At 33.8% G+C, this 18,767-nt stretch overlaps 1 protein-coding gene and 1 pseudogene across 1 annotated transcript in view; one reads left to right on the forward strand and one right to left on the reverse strand.

Annotated features, from left to right (window-relative positions):
- Ncam2 (neural cell adhesion molecule 2) overlaps positions 1-18,767 on the reverse strand; it is a 364,630-nt gene that overhangs the window by 68,517 nt on the left and 277,346 nt on the right. Inside the window, exon 9 of the mRNA XM_026786021.1 lies at positions 11,321-11,471. Within this exon, the coding sequence (XP_026641822.1) occupies positions 11,321-11,471 (151 nt within the window). The remainder of the gene's footprint in view (positions 1-11,320; positions 11,472-18,767) is intronic.
- Positions 8,044-8,830, forward strand: LOC113457616 (annotated as a pseudogene).

Below are 18,767 nucleotides of genomic sequence, written 5' to 3' on the forward strand. Positions count from 1 at the left end.
TCTCTATCTCTATCTCTATCTCTATCTCTATCTCTATCTCTATCTCTATCTCTGCCTCACTCTCTCCCTGAAACAAGCTTTCACTGTGCTCCCCTGGAAGGCCTGTCTCTGCTTCTGGAGTGCTGGGGTTAATGAGCATTGAAATTAATAGTGTGTTATCACAACTGATTTTTCAAAGATTTTCTTTTTATTAACTGTTTTAAGATATACTTCTTATATTTAAATAAATATATTTTTATCCATTAACATATGATGTGAAATTTTTAAGTAATGAATGTTCATTGTATAAAAAATTAAAATAAGAAAAGCAGCCATAAAACAAATTCTGACCAGGATAAGAAAACAAAATAGATAGAACACCTGTTTTGTAATTAATGAACCAGAATGATGACCTAATGTATCACACAGATCATGGAATGAGAAATTAAATTATTAAGGCTTATACCAGCTTTTTATATTACTGGTTTAATCACACTGGTAATTACTCTTTTAATTGTAGAAAGACATTGAAACCAGTCCAAAGAAAATCACATTGCCAAGAAACCCAGATTTATTTTCATTTTTTTTTTCATTCTTGCAGTGTTTTTGTATGAACAGAGAGCCTTCATATCCTCAGTAAATCTGGGATCATTTGTTACTATATCATTAAATTTATGTAAATATATCATGTTCAGTAGTTTTTTCCTTCTTTCTGAATACAGAAATATTGTTTCTCTCATATTTAATTATGATTTCATTAAATTATACTATTCTATACTGTTTCTAAGGTGATCTTAGATATTGTACAACATCACTTTCAATCACATTGCAATGTGAAAAGTATCAATAATATTGCTTCTGGTTTACACAGGAGTACTGTGAATTAAAATACCTGAAGGATAGAGATACAGAAAATAGAATTTACTCCTTTAATTACTTTAAACCAACTCACTGAATATACACTGAATTTCATAAGTATGTGCTGATTATTTGAACAATTTTGTTACTTAAGAACAAAAGCATAAATATGCACTTTACAAACATGTGATTCAAATCCACCGCCATTCCACTTAGTATTGCTTTTTCATGCTGTAGGAGCACTTGTGGGATCATGTCTGGCCCCTCAATGACCACTTCCAGAAGAAAACTAAATCTCTCTTCCCCAACATCCACCAATAGGTTCTTAGCAAGGGATAGGAATTTATGAACCCTTCCCTTACTTAAGCACAGATTTTTCATGGCTTCATCTTTATGGAGGTCTTGTATATGTAGTCCCAAAATACACTGTGAATTTATGTGTACTATTGTCCTTTCATATCTAGTAAGTACTATTTCATTGTAGATATCTATTACCTGTGATACTTGCAATCTTTCTGGCCTCTGTTCCAAGATGGGCATACTGCTTAATCACAGCTATTACAAGTAACCAATGTATATCTCTAACATCTAATATCTCTACAGAGATGCTACTCTTTCACTTACTTACATTCCATATGTACTAATTGTAATTCAGAAATATGATTCAGCTGGTACTAGCTCATCAGGAGCATCATTGTTTGGATTTACTAAAATGTCAAGGAGGTTAGGGAAGGCTTTGAAACATGGTATCAGTGGAAATAATTTCCTAGAAATCTCTTCTCATTACATCCAGGAGATTCCTTCCCTGTAAACCCCAGAGGATACAGCAATGAGTGTGTCATTACAAAAATCTTATAATTGAACCAAAGTCTTCAAAGTCATGAGATTTATAAGCAGAATCTTTGAGAATCAATTAGTTTATGGGTAGGTAATGATAGGGGAAATTTTTTGATAAGATAAATTTTGCCTTTGTAAAAGACAAAGAAATGTGTGCTTGTGCTTACCTATGCACGAAGGAGCACATAACAATGAGGAAAAGAATGTGAATCAGAGAGATGACCATGCTCTTTTCCTGATTTCACAATTCTGTCTCCAGAACAGTTTAAGAGATATGCTTTGTTTAAATACTCAGCAACATTATTTTATTATACAATTTCTGCTCCTGTGAGCTGTAACTGTCAACTTGATGAATCGTAAATTGTCTAGGAAGAAAGTCCTGAATGAGGAATAGCCCTTATCAGAATAGCCTATAGCATGTCTTTTGGATTTGCTTTTGCCATGATTACTAATTGAGGCAGGAGAATTAATGACTTTGGGGAGCATCATACTTATGTACTTGCTTCTGAGATATCCAAGAAATCTAGCCTTTCATCAGCCTAGCAAATAATGCTTCTCTATGGGTTCTGAATTCCTTGTTTGATTTTTTTTTTTGTAACAGATCTGTGTTCTCAAATTGTCAAATTGTAGGACAAAATGAATCCTGTCCATTTTTAAGTTGCTTTGGACAAAAAGGAAATTATAATAATCTTGGGGTCATAAAGATACAGAAGTTCTGCTGAGAACCAATGCATTGTTTCAAAGTGCATACAGGATTCAGTGCTAATGAGTATTAAACAGATATTTAGAAGAAATACTAAGTCAGCACTTATTCATAAGGCCTGATTTCATTAACATGTTTAAAATTTGTTGAACTTTAAAGTTTGACCTTTCAAAAGTTGGATATTAATTAAAAATTCCTTAAAAGTGTTTATTTCCAATCCAGTTGCTTTGAAACACATTGCAATAAGTATTACTGTGAATCAAATAATGCCTGTCAGAAAAGGAAAATTAACATAAAATCATAATAATTGTTGGAAAATAAACCAGAAAATGTGAATTTTTACATTGTCACAAAAAGTAGATGCAATGTTTGCAAAAACAAAACAAACAAATACGAACAAAACTACAGCTGATGAATGGAAGATTACCTCATTCTTTTTTGAAATGATCCTCTCCTTAGGCCTTCTGGAGGAGGATATACACTTGACATTTTATTAGTTTTGTTCTTGTAATCATCATACTGTATACATAAACAATGTTGTTGTATGAAGAAGAACAAATTTATATATGCAAATGAGCACCTAAAGTTTCAGTATTAAATGAGGTAGGGTGACTATAAAGTTAGGGTCATGGGATAAACAATTTATTCACAGATATAAAGTATGTGCTATGTCAAAAAAATCATTTCTAAATATTTACTAACCTGGTTTTAAAATATTAATATTGAATGCATATATTATCTATATTATCCTATAGATGCTGCTGAGAATTGCATTAGAGTCACAATGATAGGGTGGGAATACAAATTTTTGAGCAAATAATTACTCAATAAAGCACATCTATTAATTCTATGAAAACTTGAGAGCTTGAAGATATGCAAACAGTGTGAATCTGAAGTATAAGGTTAGTTATGCCCACCTAACTCTAGAATGTATCCAATATTACAAATTACCTTATAGTCAGAAGAAAGGACATTTTCAATTGTTCTTATACCAACTGTGAATTAAAAATAAGACAAAGAGGATGCAAATAGAATTCATGGAAATAGTCAGTAGTTCTGAACATGTATTGTTGCAAGGAACTGTTAAATTAAACTTATCAAAAAACAATTGTGTCTAATTATTAGTTAATATGTAATAATTAGTCATAGAACTTAATGACATACTAATCAGAATCAGACTTATTATTATTGGGGCATATTGCTTTAAAACACATAGCACATGCTTGCTATCTCCTTTGTTTTCCAAATTACAGCTTTAATTCAACTCTAGTTTCAGAGTATGGTGACTCCTTTAAAGCATAGTAAATAAACAGGCAGAATGCCAAGAAATCTGCTTCCTTTGAAACACAAAGGGGCTTGAGCAAAATAGCTTAATCTTTTAAGACTCTTGGTTCAGTGCTATCACAGACAATGACACACACAGGTTTCAAATTACAACCTGCTTGATTCTTTTCAACAGACTCTTACCACTGTTACATTGTATATGTTTGGTTCAGGTGGAAACTTCTATGATAAACTTCCTGTCACACTTTGTAATACTCAAGTTTCCTGCCCTCTATAGTGTTCTTGATGGAAACATGTATAACAAATAGATGTCAGACATATGTACAACATGAGTATCTATTTAAAACAGTCATTTCTATTTCTTCCCAAGTACTGATAGGTTTATTACTATAACTTTTTGTTACTTAAAATACCATAATTTTGTTATATTTCTTTCATCATAATTTATAACTACACTATCCTGATTTTCATGAATTTTGCCTTAAATAATGTGACTATACTACAAATGATAATTATTATTTTCATTCTTCTGTTTTTAATTATTATGTTTTATAGTCTTTCCCTAAGGAAGTTAGTACACATGCTTATTACATGCTAGCAAGGATGTATGTTCAGTAGTTAGATAAAAAAAAAACTCAAAATCAGGATGTTTTAAATAGTACATACTCTGTTAAATGTATGATAATTTCCATTCCACAACTTCCTGAATGCTGATCTTATGCATGTGAACTACCATACACGGCCACATTCATTTCTTAAGGTGTATTAAAAAGAAAACATAGGGAGGCTCTATGTATATCATGATGGCATAATTGCACCATAGCCTGTTTCTATGTGTTTAAAAGAAATAAAACCCTGGTGGAGGGATCAACCAAAAAAAAAAAAAAAAAACTAGAAAACAATATGGTAACTTTATAGACAATAAATATAGTGGCAAAATATTTGTATTTTAATAAATAAATCTTGCCTGAAGACCAGAGGCACTAGAGGTCAGGTAATGGTAACACACATCTTTAATCCCAGGATTTGGGATTCAGAGGCGTAAGGATATCTGTAAATTCAAGGCCACTTTGGGCTACACAAGATCAATTCAGAAAAAAATCCAGGTGGTGATGCTTTACCTTTAATCCCAGTACTAGGGAGTCACACACGTTTAATCTCAGCACTAGAGGGAAGATAAATTAGAAGAGAGAAGGCTTAGGCTGCTTAGTTTATGGTTGCCTAGCCTTGGGAGAGGTAACACTTCTCTAGTGGTTTGACTGCTTTGTTTTTCTGGTTTTCCAGTTGAACCCAATTTCTTCTATGGATTTTTATTATTCAGACTAAAAACAAAACAAAATCAGGGAGATCTTAAAAGGAAAAACTAAAAACATGCAAATAAAAAAACAAACAAACACTGTTTAGGTCTTTACTCCATTTTTTTATTGGATTATGTGTTCATTTTTTTTTGTGTGTGTGTCTGTTCTTTTGATGACCAATTTCTTGAGTTTTCTGTATATTTTGGAGATCAGACCTCTGTCTGATGTGGGGTTAGTGAAGATCTTATCTAATTATGTAAGCTTTCATTTTGTCTTGTTGACTGTGTCTTTTGCTTTACAGAAGCTTTTCAGTTTCAGGAGGTCCCATTTATTAATTGTTTCTCTCAGTGTCTGTGCTGCTGGGGTTATATTTAGGAAGTGGTCTCCTGTGCCAATGCATTCAAGTGTACTTCCCACTTTCTCTTCTATAAGGTTCAATGTGGCTGGATTTATGCTGAGGTCTTTGATCCATTTGGACTTGAGTTTTGTGCATGATGATAAATATGGGTCTTTTTTCATTCTTCTACATGTTGATATCCAGTTATGCCAGCACCATTTGTTACATGTGCTTTCTTTTTTCCATTTGATATTTTTTGCTTCATTGTCAAAATTCAGGTGTTGGAAGGTGTGTGGATTAATATTTGGTTGCATTGGTCCTCTTTTCTGTTCATATCCCAATACCAGGCTGTTTTCAATACTGTAGCTCTGTAGTAGAGTTTGAAGTCAGGGATTGTGATGCCTCCAGAAGTTCTTTTATTATACAAGATTGTTTTGCTTATCCTGGGTTTTTTGCTTTTCCATATGAAGTTGAGTACCATTCTTTCAAAGTCTGTGAAGAATTTTGCTATTATTTTGATGGGCATTGCATTGAATCTGTAAATTGCTTTTGGTAAAATTGGCATTTTTACTATGTTAATTCTACCTCCTGAAGAGCATGGGAGATCTTTCAAATTTCTGGTGTCTTCTTCAATTCCTTTCTTCAAAGATTTAAAGTTCTTGTCATACAAGTCTTCTACTTGTTTGGTTAGAGTTACTCTGAGATATTTTATGCCAAGCTATTGTGAAGGGTGTTGTTTACCTGATTTCTTTCCCAGCCCTTTTATCATCTGTGTGAAGGAGGGCTACCGATTCTTTGAGTTAATCTTGTATCCAGCTATATTACTGAAAGTGGTTAAGAGTTATAAAAGTTCCTTGGGAGAACTTTTGGGATCGCTTATGTAAACTATCATATCATCAACAAACAGTGAGAGTTTGACATCTTTTCTGATTTGTATCCCCTTGATCTCCTTATGGTGTCTTATTGCTCTAGCTAGGATCTCAAAAACTATATTGATTCGATATGGAGAAAGTGAACAACCTTGTCTTGTTCCTGATTTCAGTGGGAGTTTCTCTCCATTTAGTTTGATATTGGCTGTTGGATTGTTTAGGTATGTTCCTTGTATCCCTGTTTTCTCAAAAACCTTTATCATGAAGGGATGTTATATTTTGTCAAAAGCTATTTCAGCATCTAATGAGATGATCATGTGGTTTTTATTTTTCAGTTTGTTTATATGTAGGATTACGTTGACAGATTTTTGTATGTTGAACCATCCCTGAATCTCTGGGATGAAGACAACTTCATGTATTCTTGGATTCTATTTGCCAGTACCTAAACAGAGAAGTCTCAACAGAGGAATCTAAAATGGGTGAAAGACACTTAAGGAAATGTTCAACATCCTTAGTCATCAGAGAAATGCAAATCAAAACAACTCTGAGATTATACCTTATACCTGTAAGAATGGCCAAGATTAAAAACACTGATGACATCTTATGTTGGAGAAGTTGTGGGGTAAAGGTAACACTCCCGCATTGCTGGTGGAATGCAAGCTGATACAGCCCCTTTGGATGTCAGTGTGGCAATTTCTCAGAAAATTAGGAAACAACCTTCCTCAAGACCCAGCAGTACCATGTTTTCGTATATATCTAAAGGATGTTGAATCTTGCCACAAGGACAGGTACTCACTATGTTCATAGCAATGTTGTTTGTCATAGCCGGAACCTGGAAACAACGTAAATGCCCCTCGGCGGAAGAATGGATAAGGAAAATGTGGTACATTTATACAATGGAGTGTACACAGGAGAAGAAAATACTGACATCTTGAATTTTCAGGAAAATGGATGGAGCTAGAAAACATTATTTTGAGTGACATAACTCAGAAACAGAAAGACAATTATCACATGTACTAATTCATAGGTGGATATTAAACATAAAGCAAGGAATACCAGCCTACACACCACAAACCTAGAGAACTTAGACAACAATGAGGACACTAAGAGAGACTTACATAGATCTAATCTACATGGGAAGTAAAAAGTAGAAAAGACAAGATTTCCTGAGTAAATTGGGAGCATGAGGACCTTGGGAAAGGGTGGAAGAGGGGGCTGACAGGGGAAGAGGAGAGGCAGGGAGGGGAGCAGAGAAAAATATAGAGCTCAATAAATATCAATAAAAAAGAAAAGATTATAAAAATACAAAAATAAATATTTTTATGGAAAAAATCCCATTGCTGTCCTGTAGCTAATGTGTTTGCCTTTTGTCAGATTTTGTCCAGTTTTCAACAATCCCTCTACAGCGCAATGTAGATGCAACAAATGCAGAAGAACAGACATTTGGAATGGAGGAAGCCAATCTGTAAGGAATGATGGCAATCCTATGTAGATTTCAGAAATGGCAGTGCCAAAATTCTGTGTAAAATGCCACAGAAATGTCACACAGACCCAGTCTTCTGCTTACACTGGTCAGACATAAGCCAACACAGCAAAGCTTTTAATGAATGCTAAATACACCAACATACTTTGTTGTAATTATTAAGTTTTAGAGCTGCACAGCATAATAATTACAGTGTCCATGAAACAGTTAAACTTTTCTTTACATTCAGTGAACCAGAAGAGAACAGTCAATCCCAAAGAGAAAAGAAAATCAACAGCTGTGAACCAGAAAACAGTCCAGATGTTTAATAAATTGCTGTGTATTTAGAGCTGATATTCTAGACAATGTTTACCTGTGTTTCATGAGGTATTAAAAGAAAAAACTACTCAGAATGAATGAACAACCCGATTGGCACGAGCATAAATTGGCAAACGCGGCAGAGACTGAGCTGGACTGTAGGCATCTCAGAGCAGCAAACGTGGTCCAGAGGAGCCGCCCAGTGGTCAAAGAGTTCCCAGGGGAAATCTGGCTCAGATCTTCCAAAGATCTTTCCTGAAATTGGGCCAAAAACACCACACGTGGCACCAATTAGAAAGTCCATCATCTTGAAGAAGATCGTGCCTCATGCAATAGTGGTTCCAGAGGTCCCAGCTATCCACACACTTCTAAGGAGTTTTTTGATCTCTTTTATCTTGGGGGGGAAAAGTTCTTCCTTCTCTCAAGGTTCCTACTAAGAAGGATATCTTCAACACTTGTAGTGTCCTTTGTACCCCCACCAGCACCCTAGTGCTGTACACTCAGAACATTGAGTCTAACTCCGGAGAGGGAGAGCTGGACACCAGACCTGGAAATCTCCCAGAAAGACAGATGATCTTCCTGTCTGCTGGAGAGCCTCAGTTCTACCTCAACCTCCACTACTGTCCGACGATCCTTCTTTGGCTTTGAGAGACCTGAAGATTTGCCTGGAGTCTCACGTGTTGTGTGTTGAAAGTTAATTGAAGTCCCAAAAGTACCTGTAAAGCACTGGGTTCCAGATACAACACTTCTTGGTATCTCTCCTCCAGTTGTGAAAGAGAAACAAAAGAAGGTGCCAGAGATCCTGAAATTGGAGCTGAAAGAGTGGGCTATGGCTTGAATGCTGAGCTTGAAGCTGCTGAACAGTTTGATCTTGTGACTGAATAAGAGAAAGTGGGGGAACAACTGGCCAGGTTTTCCACTTTCTCCTTGTACATATTGCCCTTTGAGAATAACAGGACTTGTAAGGTCCTCTTTATTGGCTTGTTATCCGGAAAGTTATTGCTGGCCCCTCATCATATTGTGACTAGTTACCCTGGGCTTTCTACCTCCACAGTGTTTCAGATGAGAAGCCACTTTTATTCTGAGCCCACACTGTCAAAAACAGGTTCAGTTGTCTCACACACTTGTAATCCCAGTTCTCTGCAGGCTGATACATGAGGATTGACATGAATTTCTGTTCACCTTGAACTGCAGAGGGAGGCGGATAATATATACTATACACCAACATACACACAACACAATAGATATGGAGACAAATTGAATCTACAGTGAATAGATTTAGAACATTAAGGACCAAGGTATATTAAAAGGATGGCATAGCTTTTCCCTGCAGTTCTTCAAAATATTTTTAACTGGTTAAGAAACACATTCTGGTGTTTGCATAATGTTATAAATGAGTATCACTGTAATGTATTTCTTAGCATGTTTCAAATATTAGTGAATGAAAATTGGCATGTATAAAAATGCAACAAATATCAAAGTTTGGAATGTGATTAGAACGTTATAAGAAATGGTGATTATTATATGTTATATGTATGCTTTTGAAAATATGAAGTATATTAAATAACTTACCAAGATTTCACATTAAAATACTTTATACAAAGAGTAAAGTGAATCTACAACATTAAATTTGGTGAATAATGAAGATAAGATAAAAACTTTCAAAATACAACACAGATACATAATACATAATAGTACTTAAAAAACACTAAAATTGGGAAAATTAAAAGTTGATCATCAATCTTGGCAAATCTTCCAGAAGGGAAAGCATTTCAACAAATAATAGTTTGTCAATAGATGCATGGAGAGAAAAATGAAGAGGATATTTCTCAAGGTGCATTGGAAATGAATCACAGAATCTAACATAAAATTAAATTTCCAAAGCGTAGGAAGGAGTTATAGATGTGAAGATTCAAAGGGAGATCAAGTTCAAAGCAAACTGCAATGCATAAAACTTCAGCATTATATATTTCATAGATTACAATTTGACTATGGAAAAAATAATTTAAATATGTATGGTAGATAAAATATGTGTATACATGTTCATCCTTTAATAACTAACTTCAAAATAAGAAAAATAGTTGTAGCTATATAAATTCTATCTGTATGGTGACAATAAGAATTAGATACTATATTGATATACATATATATATATAGATGAGAGTGCATAGTGACTGAAAGATAAGTTAGGCAAAGGCCACAGAAAGAGAAAATATGTGAAAACCATGCATCATAAAAAGGAAGAGCCAAAATTCATAGTGACCTCAACCTGACAGACAATGAAACAACCTGATTTAGAAATGAACCAATGGCTGGAACAGATATGTCTCTGATGAAGACACAGAACTAACTTTGTGCATTGGTAGTTATTCGATGCTTTTATGGTGTAGTTGTTTGTTAAGATGCAAGTGATGCCCATGAAATAGCCTCTTACAATTGTTATTAGCACAGTTGGTTAGTATGTAGTGATATAGTTTATTCACATTGAACTAATTATTTTTAAAGAAATTCTCAATATGAGTTGTATCATGATTAATAGTTACTATTACTGTCTATTAATATTAATGTAGAGAAAATACCATGGTAAAATGTTATGTACGCAAGAATATTTCAAAAAATTCTATTAAGGCAATAAATGTTCTTCAGGTATCAGGTAGCATCCTGATGTAGTTGTTGAGAATTACTTTACATTTCCTCCTCTTTAAATGCATTTATAGAAAATTATTTTAAATTCCATGTAATAAACTAAGGGAGAAGCTCAATTTATATTTACATGTAAATATAAATATAAATTGTAGTTATAGGATTCCACATAGTCTTGAACTCACCTAATCATGAAAACTATTGACAACTTCTTTTATAAATTATACTTTTAACAATCATGATTTACTGACACTAAACACATTTTGATGAAGTATAAGAATTGTCATGCATCACTACATTTTGTATTTTATGTTGATACCAAATAATTCAACAAAATAGGGAAGAACTGAAAACACATCTACATACCTAAGACTTTGACTTTTAAACACACACACACACACACACACACACTCATGTACATGCACGTATGTGCTTGCATACACAAACAAATACATGGTCTAAAGACTTGGTTATGAAAAACAAGTATGGCTCAGTTGATCTGGTATTTTCAGCTAAATATTTCAAAGGATTAAATGCAAATCATTGTGAAATGTACACAGACTTCCATTAGTTATTTCTAATAGCTTACTGGGTAGTTTCCTTCCTCCTAAAACTATGCATTGAATATTGAAAAAATGTAATAACTGTTCATTTTGATTTTCATATAAGAGTCATATTTTCTCAGACCAGCTAAGGTTGTTGCAATGACAATTCACACTAAATATTACTTACATTCAATGTCAAGATGCATGCTTCTCTGGTGCCCACCGATCCTACTAGCAGCCTCACAATCATATCTCCCTGAATCCGATAACTTCACATCTCTGATGTGCAGTGACGAATGTCCCCGCTGACCTTTGACTTCAATTCGGCCATCTGGGCTCTGTTCACAAAGATTCAGAAAAGAAAGCAAAATTTTGCCTGTGTTGATGGAAAATTATGCTCAAATTATTCATATTTATCATGTTAGATATCAAAGAACATGATAACACATTTAAAAATCAAAGAGTATAATTTTTGTATTTCCTACAGAAATTAAGGTATTCAGCTTCTTATTTTACCTGATCAGGGGTAGATAAGGCACTGACATGTAGGGTACCCTTTCACAAATATTTTATCAACTACTCTTAATTATCTTTTTGCTGTTCTTTTTAAGCATTTTCTCCTTTAATTGAAAATAGTTCCTTTTCCCACGCAATATATCCTGTTTCAGGTTTCCATCCCTCAGCTCCTCCCAGTTTCTGTCTATGTCCCTTCACTTCAGGATCTTCATCCTTTATGACTTTTATTAGAGGAGAACAGAACTCTAAAAGATAATAATAAAAATAGAAAAATAGTATAAAATCATCTAAAACAAACAACGGAATAAAATAAAAACTACTGAAGCAAATCAGCAGAAAGAAAAGAATCTAAGAGAGGGCACCAGAATCAAGAATGCACTCATTCACACACTAAGGAGTCCCACAAAAACACTATCCTGAAAGCTATAACATACACAAAGGATCTGGTACAGACCTGGTCAATCCTGTCCTTGCTGCTTTATTCACTTTGTTGGTGATTTCTTATGTGATGGAACTCAAAATAAATGTCTATACATTTCTGAAATTTTATCATAATTTTAGGATAATCAAAATTTACCTCATATAAAAAGATGCTTTTTCCAAACATTAAACTGTTTGTGGGGCAAAGTAAGATGCTTTTTTGTTGTTGTATAATAAGATACTGGGAGGTTACTAGAATTTGCTTTCTATCAAAAAAGCAATCTTCTCAAACAACTTCTACACCAAAAATATACTTTATGACTCACAAATAATAGTAAAGTATACTTTAAAAAATATGACATTTACAAAATTATAAAACTAAATAAAGGAATAACAAAATGCAAAAATTCATACAATTTAAAAAGAATGAGAAAACCAAAAAGTTATGTCTTATTCAGCAGAACTAGCCTTCCTTCAGTAAGCACTTATTTCTCTTGGTTTTCACGATTTCTAAATTTGTTCAGTTTTTTTCATGGTTTCCTCTCTTTGCTTCTATTTTGACTATCCATGCTGACCCCTGACTTTGGAGCAATTCCCAGACTGTTTAACCTGACCATTATCTCTATTCGTTCTCCACTTCAAGAGTGTGATCGTTTGATGTACATCCCAAATCAACATAATTATACCTAGACTCATTGTTTTGAGATAAAATCCTCTACCTAACCCAGGCTTCCTACAAATTTGTGATATTCCTGCCTCTCTTACTGATGGAATTACAACAATATTCCCAATAGCCTGCAGTTATACGAGTCTGGCATCATGTTTATCCTGACAACTCAAAAAGATTTGGTTTTCTTTTTGTGACAGAAATATTTGTAATGCCCTGTAAAGTATGCGTGGCCTTAGGCATGGTTTTGGAATTTAATTCTTAATGACTTGTGATATGGGATTCTCCTCTGCATGCTGTGAATACCATTGGTTAATAAAGAAACTGTCTTGAGCCTGCACAGGGAATAGGAGTAGGTGGGAAAAATTAAACTGAATGTTGGGAAAAAGAAGGAAGAGTTAGAAGCAATGGGGCCTCACCAGACACAAATGCTGAGAACTTTACCAGTTAAGCCACAGCCATGTGGTGATACACAGATTATCAGAAATGGGTTAAATTAAGATATAAGTGTTATTCAATTAGAAGCTAAGAAGCTGTGTAAATAATATAGTTTCTCTGTGATTATTTCAGGTCTGGGCTGCTCAGTGGCTGGGAAACAAACAAGCATGCTACCTTACAATAGAATTTTCTAAATGTAGAATACCTAAACCTGTCACCATCCTCAGCTATTTTCTCTCTTTCCCAATAACTTTGTTTCAATCAATCAATCAGCTCTGTGCTCCACTTGTCTTGTCTCTACTTGTACCTCTTTGAAAGAAATTGATGTTTCTCTTGATTTAAGAGGGAACAGGCACATTTTTAGTTTTAGCACTACGCAGAACAACTTTGAAATCCTGCAAAATGCACAGACACATTTCTTATGTTTTTTTTTCTGACTGAAACCATATCAAATGCAGAAAGCATTTCTTGTGATGCTTGGAATATTTTTATCAGCATTTTTTTATTTTCATAATAACTCCATGAATATTTCATCTCACCTTGGCTGTGTAACTGCAAATATCATGACTTCCTGAGTAAACTCCAATCCTTCAGCTTGACAGTTAAGGACCTCTGTGTGTTATCACCTTTCTGTCCGAGCACATTTTACAATTTGAATACCATCAACTTGAATTATTTCAAATTACTTATACTGTCCTGAATATCCTGTGATTTCTCTAAGTACTCTCACATCCTTGTCTAAAACTATTTCACCTTTATTGCTGCCAGCATCTGTATTTACACTTCATGATTCTTCTGTCCTTTTATTTATTCCCTAGATTTTATTAACTATTCAAAATAATCTTGCGTGCCTGAAAAATGAGTACAGCACCGTTGACCTCTACATCTTGCTTGGGACCAATATTTTTACTAAATTACTTTCCAAATTGCAGCCACTATAATGCACAGTAAAACTACAACTGAATAAATGTGAGAAAATTTCAGTTTTTTCTTTCATATACCATAAAATAGCATCTAAAACAGAAAAAAATCAAATATTTTGTAAGTCAAAATAATTAATTTAAAAATGACTAAATAGTGCAATATTTATGGTGTTCTTTATTAAGGATTATTAACTTGTATTGGGCTTTATTAAAATGAAAGAAACAATTTTGTTGTTAATAATGTCAATGATGCAATCAGAGAGATATTTCAGCTAAAGACTTCATTGGTTGCTCTTCCAGGTGACCCATGTTCAAGTTCCCCTCATGGGTACTGCTAACTGTCTGTAATTGCAGTCCCAGGGAATCCAGACTTTCTTTTGACCTCCAGAATCACTGTAGACTCCACAAGCATTTCATCCCTATGGTATGTAGACACACGGAGCCCAAATACTGATACACATATAATACAACACAATAAATAATTTTTTGGAAAAGTCAGTGATTAGTATCTGTTACGAAAAGTATTGCTTGCCAACATTACTTAAAAGTGAGCTTTAAGAGTTTAATTGTTCATGAAAATTAAACACATTCTCTTTAATGTCCCATATTAAATGGAATTTTACTTGGGGTATCCTCTGACTATATGCTTAGTAAACATCAATCCATAGTAAAAATGCTGAAGTTCAATATCATTATAAAACTACAACATACACTTCTTAAGGAAAAAGCTTTAAAAATATGTGATTCCTTGAAAAGTAAATCATTTTTGGATTTAACTTAGGTGGGTAATTTCACTATGGACATTTTATTAGAAGTTCAAAGTCATTCCTTCTTATATCTGACATTCAAAAGGACAGTTCTCTCTTTGTGCTACAAAAAGGCATTATACAAATCTAAAAGAAAATTCATTTATATCTTGGCTTTGATTCAACACTGCCTGAAGATTCATTTAAGACATCTGATATTTGATTGTGACAGGTTAATGGGCATTTTAGCTGCCTATCCAGTGTTTCTAGGTTCTACCACTGAATGAAGTAAAATGATTGGAAAGCAAAGTGTCTGCCTGTACATTATCATCTCTGTCCTTCATTGAAATGAACTCTTTAAAGTTTGATTCAATGTTACATCCTTTTCTCTTACAGAAGGTCATTTTAGATAGGCTTATTGTGTAAGAGCTTCATAGTTTTATAAAATGATTGCACATAGAGCTTACTATTATTTAAACAATCCAACACTGAATAACCACAGAATAGTGTCATCTTGATTTATTTAAAAACCTACTCTTTTACTAACTGTTACCATATACCAATTGAAAGTATAAAAAGTACCCCTTTCAACAAAAATGCAAGCAAAACACATATCTATGATGTTTATTACCCTGATATTCAGTACGAAGATAAAATCAATATGTTCCATGAAACATGTTTGAGATGACAACTCTCTTGCTCCTCTCCTGATTTGCACCATGTCTTTGAAAATTTTCAGTGCATGTAGTTATCATTTTTATGCATGCAGTTCTTATGTATTTATTGTCAAGTTGTTATTACAAAACCCAGTTTGAGTTTGAACTCTGGTTTCTCATGATACAGCTTTGAAAGAGCTCTTATTAGTTATGCAGTCTTCTATTATTTGAGAGCTCCATGAATCAATTGATCCACTCAACAGTTCTGTAGGTTTTCTTCACTTACTTTACCAAAAACAGACTCTCCACATACAGTGATGAAAAAAATAGAATAGGTTTTATCCTTAGTGATATTCCAATGCAACAGAATTTGCAAGTACAATAAAACTAATTTTACCATGGAAAACACCACAACTTCATTTAAGGATTAGGAGTTGATTGATGGGGAACCTCCTTCAGTAAATGGCCCTTAGAGGCTAGATAAAGTTGGGGCATGGCTTTAGATACCAAAAGGCCATGGTCCCACATGCTCACCCCTCTTCCTCCAAAGTACCACACCTGGATGTTGGACCCCATTTCTATTTTCTTGTTGTGATCCATGAGTTGAGCTTCCCTTTCAATTAACAACAACAACAAAAAAAAAAAAAAAACAGTATACCATTCAGAGCTAGTGAGGGATTCCTTTATTTGTGTACTCCCCACAACTGCCATGTTTTGCTTATCTGGCACCCAAGGTGGAGTGAGAACATGCTCCTGATTTGCTAGCCTTAGCATGTTTCTGTCCCACTCAGTAAATTCACAATAAAGAAAAATTTAGATGTAAAAGACCACTAAATGGGTCAGTTTTTGATAACAATACATAGGCTTGGGATAGATAAGAAATAGTTTTTTAAAAAGTAAAAGGTTTTAAAATATAACAGTCTTTAAGGAGACAGATTACAGATAGTCATAGATTAAAGAAATAAAAAAAACTAAAGCACATAAAGATGGAATATAAACAGAGAGTCTGGATTAAGTATATTATTGTGTTTTCTTTGAAATTTTGGACTACAGAGATTTTAATTCTGGACATCGCTAAACTAAACCAACATATATATTTTAAAGGTATCTTGACTTCAAAATTTGGTTCTAAGGATATGTTGCTTTGGAAAAAAAAGGTTCATTTTTTTGTTTCCAAAGAAGATGAGAACCTGTGAATTCCTTTCAGAATAATGTGGTTTGATGAACCAGGATCCCCTGAAAAATCTCCAATAGGAGCAAATGGCCCAGATGATCTAACATTTCAGAAGACTTATAATGGAGTTATCTCTGAATTATACACCCATAACAGTCTCAACATTGCTGGTTGAGATTATGAAGCATCACAGAATATCCCAATAAGGACTTGACCATAATCACAAATTTTCTTTCAGTTCCCATAAGAGTATTAGCATCGCCAATCAGCAGAAAGTAGCCTAAAAACTATGCCCATGTTCCCATAAAATAGATTATGGATATTTGTCTTTGCTTAGAGTGTTGGTTGTAAGTTGTTATGGATAATAGACAGGAAAAAAGCTAAACAAAGGAGATTAGATTCATATTTCTTATTTTGAAAAAACAAGGGAAGTGCTATGGGACAATGATCTTGTACCTTGTAAAGGCTTTCTCTTGTATTGATTTAATGAAACACAGCTTAGTCAGTAGCCAGGCAGGAAGAATAGGTGGGGCAACAAGAATAGGAAATTTCTGGGAAGAGGAAAGGCTTAATCTGCAGTCATCACCAGATACAGAGGACACAGGATGAGAATGACAAATTGATAAAAAGTGTCAAGTCATGTGGCTAAAACAGATAAGAATTATGGGTTAATTTAAGATATAGGAGTTGGTAAGAAACTTGAGCTAATAGATCAATCAGTTTATAATTAATGTAAGCCTCTGTGTGTTTCTTTGGGACTGAACAGCTGTGGGGCTGGGTAGGACAAAAACCTCTGTCAACAGTGGATGTGGTAGAATCAGACTGATGCTTACCAAACACATAAAATATTGATAAGTAGGTGGTATTTGAGAAAAGAATTCAAAGCAGATGTCTCAAGGGCATACAAGAAAACTAAAGAAAATCCACAAGTGCACAGAGACTGGGGGCATGAGGACTAATCTTCTGATTCAGGCAGTTTAGAATAACTGCCCATAGAACCCAAAAAAAAACTGAAGAACACTGAACCTAATTATACATCCCTGCTGCGACTCTTATTTGTAATAGGATTGCTTCCCTACTGATGTCACATGAATTTGGCGTCAACTGTTAAGTCATGAAAGCAAAGCAGAACTGTTAAATACCTCAGCAGGAACATACTCCCAAGCTCATTAAAAATAAATTGTCTAATTTTTAAGAATCATATGAATATTTCATTAACCAGTTCTAGCAGTTGTACCATGAATTTTAAGTAGAAACATTCTCTTTGCTCTGTATAAGATCTCTGTATACAATTAGCATTAATTTTCTTTCCTCGTGGTTCCCTCCATGCTTTACAATTCCCTTTTTATTTTTAGTTCATGATGTAACTTTTTGTGTCATTACTTTTCATCTTGGAAGCATAAACACATGTAATCAAGAGTTAGATGGAAAATAAAAATTCTTAACATTATTTTTTGGTCCAATACCATTTTCTTCCATTATATTTACAATCAATAGTTTGTTGAAAATATAAGAATTAAAGTAATGTTCATAAAAGGTGTCTCATATATGCAAACCACCTTGTTTGTTATACTGAATATTTTCTACACTAGTATGTATTAGTGTATTTCTACACTAATATGGTATTTTCCTGACATTCTAATGTTTAAAAAGTGACAGCAGCTGTATATCAATAATGTATGCTTATAGACCTCTCAAGTACTTTTTCTATTTGTATCACAATCTCCAACTTTTCCTTAATGATAAACTACATATTATTAAAGACATACCATAGACACTATTCTGGAGATATATAAAAATGAGAAGGAGGAGAAAAATCAGTAGCTTGTAGGCTAAAGGGCTTAGGAAAGCCAATTACAGTCCATACTAGTGTAGAAAATATTCAGTATAACAAACAAGATGGTTTGCAAATGGGAAGAATACATTACATGACAAGTAGACATTACTTGTCAATACTGTAAGAAAAATTAATGATAAATCACACATTTGTAAGAGCCTCATAATTTAAAATTGATATTTTATATTTAAAGTTGTTATATATTTTATGGTGATTTTCACGTGTCCATAAAACTAAACCTGAAGCTCTTTAGAGTT

This window comes from Microtus ochrogaster, linkage group LG3 (genome assembly GCF_000317375.1).
Source record: "Microtus ochrogaster isolate Prairie Vole_2 linkage group LG3, MicOch1.0, whole genome shotgun sequence".
NCBI classification, from domain to species: domain Eukaryota; kingdom Metazoa; phylum Chordata; class Mammalia; order Rodentia; family Cricetidae; genus Microtus; species Microtus ochrogaster.